The sequence below is a fragment of the Myotis lucifugus genome, unplaced genomic scaffold (genome assembly GCF_000147115.1).
Source record: "Myotis lucifugus unplaced genomic scaffold, Myoluc2.0 scaffold_43, whole genome shotgun sequence".
In the NCBI taxonomy this organism is placed as follows: Eukaryota; Metazoa; Chordata; class Mammalia; order Chiroptera; family Vespertilionidae; genus Myotis; species Myotis lucifugus.
Window position 1 is genome coordinate 5698406 of NW_005871091.1, and position 18533 is coordinate 5716938.

Sequence of the window (18533 nt, forward strand, 5' to 3'; positions counted from 1 at the left end):
GCAATTTGGATTCAAAGTAGAAATTCTAGAAAAGGCTCGATGGTCTCTTCATCACAAAAGAGAACTGAGGGGACGACTAGGGAATTTTAAAAAGGGCGTTTTGCACTTTCACGATTCAGTTAAGAAAGTCACTGAGATTACGTTTAAAAGGTTTTTCGATAAATGTATTCTGCTTCATGGTGATGAAGGGGTGATCTCTGCAAACCCTCTGGAGCTAAGCCTATTTAACGAAACCTCATTTCTTCATGTGGCGTTGAGAAAGCTACAAAGGCAGCCTTCAGTGCTCTTTTGTTTACTCAACCAAAGCACAGGGACCCTGTGGCAAGTGTCCCGGGGAGGTGCTGGGCTGGTGGAAGGGCGAGCGTGCAGCGGAGGGAGAAGGATGTGGGCCGAGAAGGGATCCTGAGACTAATATCAGAGACCCTTTCTCCTGTAAAAGTTGCGGTGCCGTCTACACCCGAGACCGTGTGGTGCGACGATGAGCCGTGTGGATTAGTTTTTACAGTTCATGAGCAATTAAAGTGTCAGAAACAATGGCTACTTATTTTGGTCCTGGAAGAACGCCTGTCCAACAGCCTCTGGTAGTGCAGTGGAGTCATGGCTCTATCTGTGACCCTTCTGAACAGTCCTCTGCCGAAGGCACGGATGTGAACTCTGGTTGACTGCTCAGCGTCAGCGTCCCCACTTTGTCCCCCCCCCCCCGCCCCCCGCCCAAGGTCACATTACAGTGACTTCTATGCAACTGATAGAAAACTGTTTCTTTGTGAAAAATGACAATAGAGGGAGAGGAACAAACTACTGAAAAATGAAGTTAATTTAGACGAAAATGTAACCCATGAGTTTTGACCAAAACACTCTGTTATCCAGAGAAAAGCCAATATAAACATTTACAGATTAAAAAAAAAATCTGGAACCTTTGGAAAACTAATGACTACATTAAATATGAAAATGTATAACAGAAAATTAGCTACCTTTTTTCAAATGTTTATTGCAGTGATGGCGAACCTTTTGAGCTCGGCGTGTCAGCATTTTGAAAAACCCTAACAACTCTGGTGCCGTGTCACATATAGAAATTTTTTTATATTTGCAACCATAGTAAAACAAAGATTTATATTTTTGATATTTATTTTATATATTTAAATGCCATTTAACAAAGAAATCAACCAAAAAAATGAGTTCGTGTGTCACCTCTGACACGCATGTCATAGGTTCGCCATCACTGGACTTTATTGCGTTGTCAGGCACCTCATTTAATCCTCAATTGATACCTGCCCTATGAGGTAAGTAGCACCATTTGACATAAGAGTAAGTTGTGGCTCAGACGATAAGGAATTTGTCCAGTTATATGGCTAGTAACAGGCAGAGGGTTCTTCTTGGTGAAGCTGGGTATCACTTAAAATTATCCTGGTCATTATGGCATCATTCTATGATAATTCAATATTGATGGACCTCTATTGTGTGCCAGATACTTTTCTAGGTTCGGGATCCAGTGTCAAAGAAGACAGAATTCCTGCTCTAATGAACTTAAATTTCAGTGCAGAAACTATATTCACATTCACAGTGGATGTGAGGACAAACAAATAGAATGAGTTCAGACAGCAGTAAGTACCAAGATGATGAAACATGGTCATCGGATAACGATGGAGAGGAACCAGAGATAGCCCCCATGTGAGGAGTGACATTTATGCTCAGATCTGATTGAAAGGAGCAGAAGGCGCCAGCATTTGAAGGTGGGCAGGAAGAACATTCCCGGAAGAAAGAACACCTGGTGCAAAATCCTAGGTGGGAAAAAGCTTGGCAAGTTGGGGAGCAGGAGAGAGAACAGCAGCATCTCTGCAGTGTGTGTGTGTGTGTGCTCAGAGCTTAGAGCCTTGCAGGATTTTATTGTCAATGCAATGAAGAGCCACTGGAGAGTTTTAAACAAGGTGGTGGTTGGACCTAATCTGTTTTCAGAAAGAATGCTGGCTGTTTGGGGAGAAAGGACAGTAGGAAGGCTAAGAGGATGATGGAGGGTAGAAGCAACAGACACAGGGAAGAAGAGGAATATTCAGGAGCTGACAGGCTGCAAGTAGGGGATGAGGGAAAGAGAACTATCAAAGTGACTTTTAGTTTGTGACCTGAACGAGGCAGGTGGTTGTGTTAAAAAGGCAGCTGGTATTTCAGATTGGGGCTCAGAAGCAATGATAAGGAAAAAGATAAAAATGTATGAATCATCAGCACGTGTGTGGTATTTAAGTCTTGGGACTGCACCCGTTTTCCTCCGGCACCCAGCACCCAGGCCTTTGCTCCAGCCGGAGTCGCCTTCAGCGCCTTCGCTGCTCCGCTTCGCGCCTATGTATGTATGCTAACCACCATCTTTTTTGGCGGTTAATTTGCATATCTTGCTGATTAGCCAATGGGAGGCGTAGCGAAGGTACGTCAATTACCCTGTCTGTCTATTATTAGATTAGATAATAAAAGACTAATATGCAAATTGACCGAATGGCGGAATGACCGGTCACTATGACACGCACTGACCACAGGGGGCAGATGCTCAATGCAGGAGCTGCCCCCTGGTGGTCAGTGTGCTCCCACAGGGGGAAGCGCCACTTAGCCAGAAGCTGGGCTGATGGCTGGCGAGCACAGTGGCAGTGGTGGGAGCCTCTCCCGCCTCCGCAGCAGTGCTAAGGATGTTCAACTGCCAGCTTAGGCCCGCTCCCCAAGGGGTGTGGGCCTAAGCTATCAATTGGACATCCCCCAAGGGCTCCCAGACAGTGAAAGGGCACAGGCCGGGCTGAGGATCCCTCCCCCCGCCCCTGGAGAGTGCGCGAATTTTGTACTCCGGGCCTCTAGTATATAGATAAGCTGCACCTAAGGAACATCTCACCCTTCTGATTTGTTGTTGTTGTTGTTACTGCTTACCTGAGGATATTTTTTCCATTGATTTTTTTAGAGAGTGGAATGGAGGGGGAGAGAGAGAGAAAAATCAATGTGTGATAGAGATATCGATCAGTTGCCTCCCACATGTGCCCCCCTGCTGGGGCCTAAGACTGAGGCTGGATACAGCCTGCAACTGAGGTACATGTCCTTGACCAGAATCGAACCCAAGACCCTTTAGGCTGTGGGCCAATGCTCTAATCACTGAGAAACTGGCCAGGGCTTGTTTTGGTTTTTTAATCCTTTATAGACATTTCTTCCATCAAGAACTGTACACATTGAATGTTGTTGTTCAATTTCCCTTAGCCAATTCATAATTTATTATTTTATTTCCAATATATCTTAGAAATGTAAAATAATACAGCTGTAAATATAGACAATCAAGGGAACTTAGAAGTATCACACAGTTTTAGAAGACTGAGAGGCACTCAACTAAAATGGAAATTTCAGGTGTTTCAAGGAAATCCCTAGCGTGTCTGTAGTGATACTAATGAAACTCCTCTGGGATTACCATCATGTTGGTTTCATGGAACTTAACATTCGCAATTATATTGGTAAATAGTACTGTGTCGATACCCTACAGCAACACGGTGAAAACTCCAAAGAAGATAATATAAATACAAAATGCAAATTAAAAAATCCAGAATGGATGTGTAGGCTTTTATTAGGGCAAGCATTTCCATGATCACAAAATCTCTTTTAAAACAAATAGATGTCCCAGGTATCTTTGTTAGTCATCCCAAATGAACAAAGTTAATAAAACTAACTATACATGTATACATTTCAGCATATGAAACAAGTCTTCTGAAGTTATTTTTAACATTGAGTCCTAATTACATTATTTTCCAAATTAGAGTGACTAACAATTAATGTGAAAACCATAATTGATACAGATGACACAGTGATACTGCACTTTCCCAAGGTAAAGAAATACATTTGATCTGATATTCTTATGAATCCCATTTGCTATTACAAAATAAATTTTACTGGGCAAAATATTTTTTTAAATCTCAGAAAAAACAGACATGTTGAAAATACAGACATTGTATGTAAATAATTTTAAAATACTGTCAGGCACAGAAATGTAAAAACATCATTTAAATATAAGAAAATGCTATAAAGCAAAGGGCCGTCAAAATAGAGAATAAGAGATATTTTGAAAAAAATGAAAAATCAAGATCATAAATAGTGGCAACTATTTCTACAGTATAGCTACTGAAATGCCATGGGGAGGGACAATGAACAGAACTACCTTCGGAGGTGGCAATGACAAAGAACAGAGGTGGCTTTAGAAATGCAGAGACAGAGCGAATTAACTTACCACCTTCTTCAAATAAGAGTGAGACGCCCTTGGGAGCATTTAAGTACCATTAGCAGACACATCTTAAGACAGTTCTTGAAATGCTTTGTATTTCAGTGGAAAACTATTTCAACGGTGAAAACGATGTAGGAATCAGAAGCATATTCTGCTGAGACACTAGGTAATTGACACATTCCCGAACTGGAAAAAAAAATATCATCATATAAGAAGGCAGATAAAGTTACTGACTAAATCAAATCTGCCCTAAGAGTACCTCCTGCCCAGTGAAATGGCTTACCGGCCGCCACGACTCTGGGATCCTCATGAGCCTTATGTCTCCCGGCTGCACGACTATCCGCACTCTCGTTCCACCAGAGAACATGAACTACAGAGAGAAACCAGAAAGATTCTAGAGACTATGGCGTGGCTACAGAGAAGAAATGCAGAAAAGTTAATCAGATATGTTAAATCTTATTCTTTAAGTCAAAATAGTGAGTACCAAAAAGGGAAGACTGAGTATGTTAGTGATCAATTTCAGAGGGGTCATACATTTGGGAGAGACATTTATAAACTGATTCACAAGCTGGTTTTATAGATGAAACAGAAAGCTGGACTAAAGACACTGACAATCAAGACTGGACTCAGGTTTCATTCCTTCCTACTCCATTTTACTTTTTTAAAACAACCCCACAATATTATAAAAAAGTGATTATTATGAAAATTTGGATGATACAAAGAAGAAAATAAAAAGTAGCATAATTTTAACTGCCCAGAGAAAACCTCTATTAATGTTTAGTCTTTTTTTTTTCTTTAAAAAAAATGTGAGCAAAATAAAATTAGGGTCTTACTGATAAGTGATATCTATGATGGACATATATGTCTATCCGTGTAATATAAGTACATTAAATACATACCATGTATGTGCCATGCCCATTGTTGCCAATGTTTCCTTCCTGTAGACAATGCTGGCATATAAACCTCCTTTGAGTAGCACCTACATGTGTATCTATAATACTAACACTGTCAAAGATGACTACTAACATTTAATGGGTGCTTATTCTGTGCCAGGTCTGCTTCATAAAAATCTTAGGTCATAGGTTGTTATCGATAAGCAATGGAAGGCACAGTGAGGTTAAGTAACTCCTTCAATATTGCTAAGTTATAAGTGGTGGAGCTGAGATTTAAAGCCAAACAGTTTTGATCTGATTATTTCCTCAAAATAGACTCCCAAAATTCAAATTGAGAGGACCAAAGAGTATATCTAATATGTACTTATATGTGTACAATGTACGTGTTATACACGTCCTCCAGAAATGATGTGCTGATTTATACTCAGCAAATTACTATTCTTCTCTATGTATAGCCTCACACCAGAGTGTTAGAAAGTCATTATTAATCATGCATATGCATTACATCTGACATATATATAAATAAAATTACATTTTGGTCTTCTTGTATATATGGATAACGCAGGAATACAAAAACCAAAGTGTTAACAGTATTATCTTTACAGTATGGAAAAGGTTTGTTTCTTCCTTTGGGCATGTCCATGTTTTTAGTATTTTAAAAATATGTAATATTTTTTTTTCATTCTGAGACAATATCTCTACCCCTAACTAATGTTATTTTTTAAAAATCAATAAAAGTATATTTAGAGGAGGAAAAAAGGAGAAAAAGAACAGATATTTTCTTGAGGCTCCTTGCAGATTTTAATTTTATCATTCTGCTGTACCATGGAAAACAACATTCAGCTTTGAAACAGGCTTCATAAAGTGTTAACATACTATATAGATAAGAAGTAAAACAGGGTTTTTTCAACCTTTAAAATAAAAGAAAAACTTAAAAACTTAATAAAAATTAAAATATATGCCATAATGAAAAAGTAAGACAAACTGACCCAAGCGACTTAGCAGTTCACCAATACATTTTGCAATTTCATAGAAGAAATGGACAACTGTACCTCTGTTGAGTGCTCCATATTCTGTGTGGAAAACTCCAACTAGTTTGGAGTAGCCTAGAATGACATGGGCATTAATTGCCTTTTTAAATGTGTCACCCCATACAGCTGGCCCACCGGGTTTCATCTGAAAAGTAACCAGTTCATAGACTCCTAGAGTAGGGAGAAAAATAAGTATTTTACAAAAGATATTCAAGAAATTTCTCATCAGGTGAGTATGGCTCCAGTGGGAGGCTAACATATGTATACAAACTTGAAAGATCATATGTGTATACATGTTTATGTGGACACATTATGAATTCTTTGCATTATTTTTCCTTGCTTCTATGTTTAGAAAGTCCTTGTCCATGTTTAAGGGTCAGTTGTTAAGCTTATCCTACAAAACCAAAGGGAAGCTATAGCAAGCTATTATCTGAAATATTTTTAATCTATAAAATAAAGCAAATATTGAGAATTTGTTATAGGATTAGGAATTTTGAGCTGCCCAAGTCTACACTTGCAGGTAAGAAATGAATAAGAAAAGTAGTTTCTGACCTATATTTCCTTCTTCCTCCAATTCTGAGAGAAAATACATTTTTTGTTTGTGTAATTTCCCCCTATAGGATTCCATTTTCTAACAGGAACAGCAAGCAAACAATGGACCCAAAGTGGTATCTGAGATTTTGAGAGAAAAATAAAAAGCTAAAAAATTGAAGGAGATAGTTAGTTGTTTGTTCCTGAATATCCAGGTAAACACTTAGAAAGCATTTTACCTCTGGTAAGAGGAATGGGGCAGATAGAGAGAAAGGAACTAGGGGACAAGTAGATTTGAGAAGAAAAAGGGAAAAAGTATAAAGCTATTAAAGAATTATGAATAACACAGGGGAAGAGAACCAAGACTTGACCCTGTTCTAGAAGCCTCTTAGTTCATTTAGATAATGCTGAAAGCTAAGTGGGCAAGGGTCCAAATAAGATTTTTCTTTAAAAATAATATTTTTATTTATTTCAGAGAGGAAGTGAGAGGGAGAGAGAGGTAGAAAAATCAATGATGACAGAGAATCATGCCCCACACTGCATGCCCCACACTGGGGATGGAGCCCACAACCCGGACATGTGCCCTGACTGGGAATGGAACTGTGACCTCCTGGTTCACAGGTCGATGCTCAACCACTGAGCCACGCCGGCCAGGCCAAATAAGACTTTTCAAATCTCTTGTAATCTAAGATGACACCACAAAATTAGTTTATGCTTTTTAAAAAATCTGACCTTTGTTTAAAACTAGGTTGAGGTAAATAGTATTTCCTTAAAGTCTGCAAGGAAGTTAAATTAGCAAGAAGACAAATCTTTAGTAATTATGTTCAAACTGAGAAATAAGAAAGAAGAAAACAAAAAAGTTAAAATATAGTAATAGAGCTTAACACTTTAATTCATTCCCCCAGCCAGTCTTATAAGCAAAGATACACGGAAGTAGCTATAATTTGTGTAAAAAAATACTAAGCCATGACAAAATTTCAATGATCCTTCACTGTCTACACTTGTTTGCTCTAAATTCCCAACTTCTCAACCTTTACTCTCCATACCATGTCAATTTTTTATATTCATACCAAAATGTTAAGAGCTCCCTCCCCCGCCAAATTGGAAAAACACTGCTAATGTTCATTGTTTTACTGAGAAGCAAAGAGTTCAAATTCATTTCACATCTATAATCACAATATATTACTCTCCAAAACAAAGGCTTATAGTTTTTTTTCCCCCTAAGAAACTTTAGTTTTTATAGTTTCAAATCTTTAGTATTTTATACATCAAAACTCAGTGACTAGGAAGAATGGACTTACCTTCTTTTGGAGGCTTTTCTAATTTGCACCATGGTACCAGATACGTAATCTCACTCTCTTGTTTATCCATAAGAGCCAAATTTGGAATGAGGAATTGTTCTTGCCATTCCTTATCTTTGGCCAAGGCTTTCCGAACTTCAATTCGATGAGCAAAATTATCTATGGGAAGAAAAAGAGTAAGAAAAATACAAACGTTCTATTTAAAATCATCTAGACCTTTTTTGGATTTCAGCACATGTTCATCAAGGCCACACTGCATTAAATCACTGGGGACCCCTCCCCCCACCAAGTAGATGGGACATCTATCCCAAGTTTCTCATGGCCAAAAGGGGTGTAGGAATGGAAACCTCTAATGATAACGCCATAGAGTGGACTTTATAGGCTCTACCACTTAGTAGGTAGTTGTATGGCTTCGGTAAGTTACTGAATCTGTCAGTTTCTTACTCTGTGAAATGGGGATAATGCTATCTCTACACCAACAGGGTTGTTATGAGGAAGAAATGGATTAACACATGAAAGGAACTGAAACAGTGTTTGGCAGCTAGTTAGTACTCAATTTATATTAACTATTCTTATTAATTTAACTGAGACATTTATATGGCCAGTTTAGGAAAATACTATTTTCGTTTGGTGGTTGTGATGGTGATGGTGGTCAGGTCTTAAATTTAACATAAATGAAATTAAGATGCAAGTTTACAGCCCTGGCCGGTGTGGCTCCCTTATTTGTGCATCATCCCGTGCACTAAAAGGTTGCTGGTTCGATTTCCAGCCAGGGCACATGCATGGGTTGCAGGCTCAATTCTTGGTGCAGGAGGCAGTCACTAGATACTTCACTCTCACATTGATGTTTCTCTCTCTCTCTCTCTAAAAATCAATTAAAAAAATCTTTAAAAATATGCAAGTTTACAGCTTCATCTTCTTTGAACAAATAGCTTCCAAAGAAATAATGCTGATTATCTTACTTATTGTCACCTATTGTTTTACCCAGTATAACAGGTGTATGTATTTACTAACATATGGACCAAGTACTATGTTTACTATTAGGGCCTCATAAGACAGATAGTGAAAGTTTTCCATGGTTTATGCTGTGGTTGAGGAATAACATCTACCTCAGAGCTTAAATCAGTTAAACCAGAACCTTAAGTAATTTTTAAATGAAACACAGTTCTACTTGTTTACACATTAAAGCATAAATTGTGTTTTGATTGGGTTTGTTCTATTACAACAGGGAAAACCCCTAACCAATGGCCATGTTAAGTAGAGAATGAGTACCTTTCATATTAAATAAAGTACTTTATATGACCAAACACTAAATGAAATTATTAAAAGTTCTTTGGATATCATCAAGTCCAGTGTCACAAAGATTTGACACTGGAGTACCGAACATTCTGGGGATTCCTGTAACCTATTCTCTTTCCTCTTCTAAACCAGGGGCAGGTCAGCTTCCATAGGGGAGAACTCTGTGCAGCATAATACTGAATTCCCTAAAACCCTGGGGTGTACAAATGAAACAAAAGTGGTTCCATAAACATAACAAATTATTAAATCTCAGAGTTGGGTGATGCCTAGAAGTTAACTATCATCCACATCAACCGCTACTACCCACCCTCAAGCTCCTAAATATCTCAACTGTTTCCATTAAAATCCTGACATCCAGCTGTACCTTCAACAATAAATAAAAAGAACTCTCCTCTCCTTTTATGATCTTAACCCACTTTTTACAATTACTGCTTTAAATTTTTCAGAAATCATCTTTATAATAATCCATTGTATAATTTTTTTCTGAGAATTAAAACCTAGCTCACAATTTTATGATGTGAAATATAAGATGCCATTTATGGTAACATAAGGATTTGAGCAAGAGGTTTTCAGAGGTATACCTCGCACTGGGAGGAGTAATCAATGATTTTTTGTTATTGTTCTGTTTTTTAAAGTTTAACCTGTGTCTATTTATGGTAACGTAGATCCAAGAACTAAGTTACGTGTAACAACTAACAGAATGAAAATCTGTACTGAATACTTAAGCTGATGACTCATACCATACTTCCAAATATGAAATGCTTTATTCATTCTGCCTCCAAATTCTACACTCCAGTATCCAACCAATTCAGAGTGAGCTGTCCGAAGGTGTACGTTTTTCTTAAAATTTTCCAGAAACTGATTCATCTTTGAAGGCTTAAGAGAATAGGTACGAAATTCATAGAATGTTCCATCGCTTTGTCTAGGTCCCGTAGCAAAAGATGAGTACACCTAAAAAGAGACATGGCAAATTCAAATATTTTGGGAAGGTAGGGCTTATAATATTATGCTACAACCAAATCTGAATTTGGAAACAAGGGACACTCATTAGACTTATCATAGTTCATGCTTGTACCTCTGTTCTCATCTCTCCACAGATACCTGTTTAGAGAGATGTCAATAGAGTATGGTGAATACCTAGCTACTGTTTCCTGGTAGGGGTCCACCATTAGCCATCTTTTCATGAAAAGTTAATCATAATGAGGCACTGGAGTCTTAATCAGTGCTTTATTCAAGAACTACAGTTAGGATTCTAATAAATTTACATGTTTTACCTTATTTAGCCAATATTCTATCTCTAGTTGATGCTCTCGGTGTTACAGTTATTCATTTAAATGAACTTTATAAAATATGCACATTTGCTGGCAGACATGGTAAAAATGTGTTTACTAGCAGAAAACTCTTTATGAATGCTGTAAAGGAAAAAACAACAGGCCGGAATGGTCTGAATCATTATTAGGTTTAATTACAGATGAATCTGAAGGGCATTTCATCTATCCGATTACACCAGGTTGATGGAAATATCCCTTAAGGACCATTAGTTCTCTTTGTATTAGTTACATGTTCACTATATAATTTTTTGTTCTAATTTAGTACCCCTAAGACTGAGTGAACTTAACTTTAGGTAGGAAATGCCCTGCCAGAAATGATCTTCTGTGTATTCATATGTGTGTGCACATGCACAGGTGTATGCATACACTCGCAAATGGCATTTGCATTTACAAATCCATCCTACTGTAGTTTTGGTTATTATGTGCCAATTTTCTGAAGCTGATGAATCAGCATTACCTATTAAAAGTTTTGGTACAAAGTAAATTATGGACAAATTATACTGACTATCTAGTATGTCAAATGAAATCAGTAGACTTCTTTCTCTGACATACAGGGTGTCCCCCCAAAATGTATACAGACTTTGACTAATTATTAATTCCAATGGGTTAAATCTGAAAAGAAACATCAGTTGAACTATCAGCTGTTAAAGTGTGTATACATTTTTTTTTTGGGGGGGACTATATTTTTGGTTAAAACACACAATTGTCTATGTATTTTATTTGATTGTGTAAAATGTTACAGTTCAAATTATCGATATTAGTTCATTCCATTTTTGTCTACTAAAGTGGCATTCCTATTGCCCAACTGTCTAAGCTTCCTTGGAAAGCAGGTATTCCCACCAAAAACAATTGCAGCTGCTCCTACTTTTGGATGACATGCTTTTTGTGTCATGTTAACTAAATTCCAACAAGAGAATGGGATACAAATAAACAACTGCCTCGTATTATAGTTTAAAAAGTTTATGGATCAAATATATTGGAAAATGCGACAGTGGGGGTATTTGTAACAATTGCTTTTTAAGTTGATTCTCAGGGAATTTGTATTGGGAAACAAATACATGGTCAAGGGCATGAAACTGAGTTTGATAACATTTAGTTTTAAGTCCTAGCTCTAAAACTAATCTCTCTGCCTATAACCCTCCGAGACCCGGCCTTTCCCAGTTAATTAGCAACCTGTACGGCAGCAGAAGACAGTAGTCCACCCCTGACTAATGGTCACAAGGTCCAGACCTCTGGCGGGCTAAAGACAACATCTTGCCTAAGTTTTGTTTCATGTCCTGACCCCTAAGGTGGAACCATCCACCCTCTGGCTACTTTCCCACTGGACAAGGCAGAGGGATGTTGGGAAAAAACCTCAGAGCTGTCCTCAAAACCTGAAGACCTGACTTATTAGCCTGACCTCACTTCTGGCCAACAAGCTCCCAGCACCACCCTGAACCACTAAACCCATGGTGTCTTGTGAGTTTGTCCTACATTATCTTCCCGTTCTCCTGGATGCTGCCATTCATAATAAAATAGACAAATTTCTCCATTGCAATTCTTGGCTCTACTAGCAAGGGGTGGGCAAACTCTTTCTGTCCTGTAACATATGTTGTACCTTCTGTAGGAGAAACCGAAACAGGGGAAGCCCAGTGAAAGGTTGAACAGCAGTGAGATCAGTGTGTGTGTGCCTCCGGGGGCGGTGATTTTTGTTGCGTGTCAGAAAGGAGAACTATGCTGGGGAAGGATAGGTGAGTGATTCCGGCTCCCTTATCTTTCAAGTTCCATCTCGTTTTCGGCAGCAATAATTTCCAGTTCACTTATAAGAACATCAGGACGACATTTAATAGAGTTCAGAATAAAGCTGTAAGCAATAATTATTGGCCCTTCCCCAGTAGATAGAGAATCAGAAGGATAAAGACTGTATTGCTAATCTTGGGTGGGTGAATGGGGCCATTAATGACTCTTTTTTAGCCTTCATTAGGAAGTCATTCCCTAGGTTAAACCCTGGCCACAGAGAAAGGAGAAAAGTATAAACATCAAAAGGAAAAATATCTCTGGTTAGATTTACAGACTACTAGACCAATTCCCAACAGTTATGGCTGAATCACAAAAAACCTACTTCGTACCTTACATACCTAAGGTTGAATGAGTTCATTTTACAGGGTTGGGCAAAAGTCGGCTGACAGTCGTGAATACACAAAACACAGAGTATTATTCACTCTATCATTGTCCATACGAGCAACTGTCAACCTACCTTTGCCCCCACCTGCCTTGGCTAGGAGTCCCTGACCCCGAGCAGCTGGGGCACCAGGGCAGCACCGAGCGGGCTGCAGGCTGGTGTGCAGGTGCACGCATGCGCGTCCAGGTCCGGGCGCGGAGCCCGGTGGCCGCATGCGCGGGTCCCGCACGTCCCGCACGTCCCGCAGACGTCCCTCCCCCTCCCGCCGGGGAGCGGCTGGGGGGCGTCCACGCGCCCGGTACCTGAGGCGGCCAGGCCCGCGCGGCCAGAGCCCTGGTCAGGCCGCTTCGGAGGACCAGCATGGCGCGGCTCGCAGCGCGAGAGGGCAGCCTCCGGTATCCCTCCTGGATCCCTCCTCCTGCGGCTTCGCGACTTGGAGAAGCGACTGGACAGCCCGCGGCGCAGGCTCGGGGCGGCCGCGCCGGCTTAGCTCCGCCTCCCGCGCTCGAGCTCCGCCTTCCGCGCTCGAGGTGCGCGGGCCGGTCCGCCCCGTCCGCCGGGCTCCGGGCTCCGCTGCGGTGTCGCCACGCATCGTGGGGCGCCCTTTGTTTTCTCAAACCTCCTGACCCCGAACGTGGGAGGTGACGCGCACCAGCTGCATGAACGCCGAGGTCGCTCCGGCCCCGCCCTCCGGCCCCTTCACCTGGTCTCCCCGGCGCAGCTGCGTAAATTGGTCCATGTTCGCGTGCGGGTGTGACGAGCAGCCGGGGGCGTGCGTGTGTCCCGCGTTGCCTTCAAGGTCGTGGAGGTCACTGCCCGGGAGGATGCACATGAGGTCGAGGACCGGCGCCTTCACGTTCTTCCTGAGCGCGCCCTTCCTGTCGCCCCTCCACCACGAGCTCACCTGGGAGGCTCCTCGGAGTGACCCGGGTCGTGTATCTCAGGAGCTCGGAGGATTGGGGGCACCGAACTAGGTGCGGAAAAGTCAAATTTCAAACACACACAGTTTGAAATAGAATAGTTTTTAGGCCTTGAAAGCAAAACAGCAGACCTCTTGCTGTTGTCCTCCTGGCTGCCCCTTATCACGGGTCCCCAGAGTTAACCGCTACACTTGGGCGTTTCTTCTAAGGCTTGTTGCCCCCCTTCGCCCCTACCCCCTACCCCCCCTTTTTTTCCTGGCATTTTCTGGCATTTCTTGGTATTTAAAGTCGTAGATGTGTCTATTGCTTGGACAATGAGGATTAGGTCCCTTACCTACCACTCCCCCCAAATACACTTCTTTCCCCACACCTGACGATGCTTCCGTTAAGTATAGTTAATTGTTACGTTAATTCACATTATATTAATGGTCACATTTTTCTTACTAATTACATTATTACACATAACTAAACACAAAATGATAGTCGTCACCGCACAGGGAGACAATGCTGGTGAATGCATTCCTGCACGGCCGTCACCTGTGGGTGTAGGGGCTGTGCCTTGTGCGGACTTGGAATCACCTGTTCGGAGGAAGGGAGGCTTCTTAAAATCAGTGATTCCCAGAGGGGGCGCTTCAGTTTTTCCAGTCGGTGGGCATTCATTTCTAACCAAGCAAGACAAAACAAAGCGTCATGGGTGCCCGGAGGGGATCTTTATGTTTAAATGTATTTTCTTTAGGCAAACATGGTATTAACAATTCATTCACACGTTCAGGCCACATTTATTAAATCCCTTCTATGCTTGTGGCACTTTTCCAGAAACTTGTGCTACCGAGGTGAACAAAAGACAAAGTCCCTGTCCTTTTGGAACTTACAGGTCAGGGGAAACAGATAAACCTATGGAGAGAAAATAGATCAGGGAATAATAAACGCTGCGAGGAAAAACAAAGTAGAATGCGGAGAAAGTGCAGGAGGGAGTGAGTAGAGACTGCTAACCATTTTCCAATATCCATTGTCTCTGCCCCCTCCACCCCCGTTTTTAAAAATTAGTGATAGAACCCTTGCACCTGGATACATCCATGTGCCTAAGTCCCGGCCAATGGGGTGTTAGTGTGTTTATATCCTACTGTGAGTAATCTTAAAGCAGTGCTGGAGGGTTTGTTCCCTTAGTTGTCCCTTTCTTATTTCTGCTTGCTGGGATGTGATGTAATGGCTTAAATTCTTGAATTGTGAAGTAGAAGCCACATGCTGAAAATGGCAGAACAACAAGATAAAAGAAGCCTATTTTCTGACACAATGGAGCACCATCGTAGGAGCCTTGGACTGCCCACCTCTGGACTTTTTTTACATGAAAAATCAACTTCTAGTTTAAGTCATTAAGACGTATGATCTTAATAGGAGGGTGACTCTTTTTCTTCCTCTTTTTTGTTATCTTTATACCTATCATTTTATTAATCAACATTTTATTATTATTATTGTTGTTGTTGCCAAAAGATACTTTTCTTCTCAGTATGATTAAATTCATTTATCAGCTTCTCAGTTTCATCCAGAGTTATCTTTTGGGAGTCCTTTGTTCTCTTGCTCCAGTGAGGTCTAGTTCTCTAAGATGCATCTCTTCACTGACCTGGGGAATCTCACTTGCCTTATGTTGGACCTTCTCTTTCTAGGATTTTGTATCTCTTTTTTTTCTTCTTCATTTTTTCCTCCTAATTTTAGGGGAGGGTACATGGAAATTAGACTTTTGAGACTTGCATCTCTAGAAATGTTTTATTCTGCCAACTCTCTTGATTCATATTTTGGGTAGGTATAAAATTCTACATTGAAAAGAATTTTTCCTCATATTTTTAAAGGCAATTCTCCATTTTAGTACAGCTTCTAGTTATACATTTGTGCCATTCTGAATCCTCTTCTTTTTATGTGAGTTGTTTCTCTCTCCCCCTTTGGAACCTTTTATGTTTTTCTCTTTGTCCCTGTGTTCTGAAATTAAATTTCACAATAATGCTCATTGGAGTAAGTTGTGTTTTTTTTGTTGTTGTTTGTTTGTTTTTCCATCCATTGTTCCTCATTCAGTGTACCCTCTTAATTTGGACACTTTTCAATCCTGAAAATTTTATTGTGTTTCCCGGATTTTTTTCTTGTCAACATGTTATTGTGCCTCTACTATTTTACACCTCTACTTTTTGGGTCTAGGTTTTTTTGGGTAAAGTACAATTTTATCTTCTAACTCATCTATTGAATTTTAAACTTCAGCTTTCACAATATTTATTCCCAAGATCTCCTTTTTTTTTTATCCCTTCTCCAGAATATTTGTTGCTCACTCTCTTTTTAGAAATAATATCCTCTTTTGTTTCATGGATTCAGTATTTCTATCTCTGAGGATATTAATTATAGGTGTTTACTTTTTAATTATTATAGTAGGTCTTTTTCCTGCATTATTTGTTTCTTTTATGTTTTATTATGTTTTCTATCATTTGATCTGTTTTCTGCCTAGATGCCAGTGTTTTTCTCAAAATATTTTTGTTGTGATCCTTGGCTATCAGCTCATATTTTGAAGTAGGCAAAAATTGGAGAACTCTTTTAATATGGGCAGGGCTTGAGAAATAGTGGGCTTCACTGCAGAGTTGTCTGGGCTACTTAATTGAGGGGAAATATCCCTGTCTGTTATCATCTGTAAGTCATTTCTCTTAGTCTAGTCAGTTACCCTGTGAGGAAACTTCCAGGGTCCCATCTGTGTGTTATAAGCCTTATTGCCAATTTCCTGTAACTGGGGAGGGAAGGAGGTTGGATATCTCAGTATTTTGTAGGGGGCCATTCACTTAATTTTTATGTTCAGGACTGGTTCTGATCCCTTCAGCTGTGTCATGAACGTGATTCAACTTTTAAAGAATATATTCAACAGGATAGGCTCAACTGTTGTAACAAATAGATGCCAAAATGTATAATGTCTCAAACACAATAGGATTTTATTTCTTTAAGAATCTAAAATGCGTTCTCCTCCTTGGCAGGCAGTTCTTTCCCACGTGGTGAATTAAGGACCCAGGTTTCTCCTACCCTGTGGCTTTGCCATCGTGTAGCTCCATCAACAGCAGCAGCAGCCAGCCAGCAAACCGGCAGAATTTTCAAAATGAAAATATTTGACAGTGAAGATTAAATTTTGTAACTGCAACTTAGGAAAAATGTTGGTAAGTGCTGCTAGGTGTCTAAGACAATCTCATATTCACTTTCTCACAGGTTTTAATTATCTTACAAACTCTGAGAGTTAAGCTGTGTCTCCAAGTCAGAGAGGTGCAGTTCTGAGAGAGAATTTTCTCAAGTTCACTGTTGCTAGGTGGTACATTGGGTTTTGTGGTGGAAAATTGCCTCTAAACAGCATTTAAAAAGAAATGTTTTTCTGTGGCAAAAAAATCATTAATTAATTAATTAATTAATTTAAAATATCCCTAAACTGCCTGGAAAAGATACATAGAGGAGGCATTTGGAAAATTATTGTGTATATCCTAAATTTCTGACAATTGGTCCAAAGGACAGGTAGTCCAAAGCTAGATAAGTCTGGGTTATTAAAATAGGGTTATGTGGTGATATAAAACAACAGGGTCATTATTTTAGATTGAGTGGACTGAGGTTGCCTATCTAAGGAGGTAAGTAACAAGGAACATGTATCATAGGTGAAAAAATATAAGTAATATATCTGTACACTTTTAAGAAAAAGAATAAAATGAATGCTTGTGCCCCTGCCACCAAGCTTAAGAAAAATATTGTCAGTAACTTAGAAATCCAATACATGTTTCTTTCTGGTCACATTCTCCTCCCTACAATACTCTTCCTAACCTCCCTCAAGTAACCATGGCTCCAAATTTTATGTTAATAATTTCATTCATTTTTTAAAAAAATCAACTACATTTGTATATAACCATAAGTAATATATTGTTTTGGTTTGCCTATTTTAGAACTTTCTATAAATGGAATCAGACTATTATTCTGTTACTTGATTTTTAGCTTTGACATAAGGTTTTTAAAAGTCACGTGTTTTGATGCAGTCACAGTAATTAATACATTTCTCTGCTGTATGCAATTTCATTGTATGTATATATCTTTATTTGTCCATTTGACTACTGTAGAGAAAGATATTTTGAATTTTTAAGTAGATATTTCTTGTTCCCATTAACCTTTTTTTGTGTGCCATAAACCCTTTTGAAATTTTGTGAGTCTATGGAACCCTAATAGTTTTATATGGTTAACAAATACAGAGGGTTACAAAGAATACAGATTATATTGACCTAGAATCATCAAAATATACAACTAAATGATTCTTTACAAAGAAATAGACATGCTTCTTTATTAAGGTACTAAATAACAAGACTTGTTAGACTTAACAGCTAGAATAATTTTAGATATTTGCAACAACTCTAAATGGAATTTGACAATATCTATGTTATTTACTGGCCACAAAGTCACAGTTCCTATTAATAATTTTGTGATTTATTGCTTATATTTCATATTCAAAGGAAATGCTTATTTTCAGTTAGAAGTTGGTGACAATAAAGATGTAACTTTTTTTCCATCCAAGTTTCCAGACCTTCTGAATGCTATCCATAGACTCTTGGGGATCTGTGTACTGGAGGTTACCAAACACTGTTCTAGCATGTATACCTAGGAGTGGACTTGCTGCGTCATAAATATGTACATATTTATCTTTGCTAAATAGTGCCAATTGTCTTATATACTTATACCCTTAATTACAGTGGGTGAGGTTTTTCTGACAAATTTTTTATTATTGTCCATTTGGTTTGATGAATGTGAAGATGCATTTTTGTACCTCACATAACATATAGGTTTTA

The 18533-nt window shown here is 39.3% G+C and overlaps 1 protein-coding gene across 2 annotated transcripts; it reads right to left on the reverse strand.

Moving 5' to 3' along the window:
• Nucleotides 1-3543: 3543 nt before the first annotated feature.
• Nucleotides 3544-13242, reverse strand: NIPSNAP3A (nipsnap homolog 3A). 2 transcript variants are annotated; one of them, XM_006088068.3, is made up of 6 exons: nt 13081-13242; nt 10027-10237; nt 7988-8146; nt 6177-6326; nt 4515-4601; nt 3544-4417 (listed from the first exon to the last, which is right to left on the reverse strand). In XM_006088068.3, exons 1-6 carry the CDS (start codon nt 13138-13140, stop codon nt 4341-4343), a joined length of 744 nt encoding a protein of 247 aa, XP_006088130.1. In that variant the 5' UTR covers nt 13141-13242; the 3' UTR covers nt 3544-4340. The 2 variants fall into 2 exon arrangements, with proteins under 2 accessions (XP_006088130.1, XP_023609083.1); XM_023753315.1 differs by lacking the exon at nt 13081-13242 and adding an exon at nt 12735-12904.
• Nucleotides 13243-18533: the final 5291 nt, after the last annotated feature.

Excerpts from the sequence above, each read along its gene's own strand:
- NIPSNAP3A (XM_006088068.3), bottom strand. The coding sequence starts at position 13,140 with ATGCTGGTCCTCCGAAGCGGCCTGACCAGGGCTCTGGCCGCGCGGGCC. Across the intron at positions 10,238-13,080 it reads CGCGGGCCTGGCCGCCTCAG|GTGTACTCATCTTTTGCTAC; the intron begins GTACCGGGCGCG and ends GTCTCTTTTTAG. Across the intron at positions 6,327-7,987 it reads AGAAAAGCCTCCAAAAGAAG|GAGTCTATGAACTGGTTACT; the intron begins GTAAGTCCATTC and ends TCCCTACTCTAG.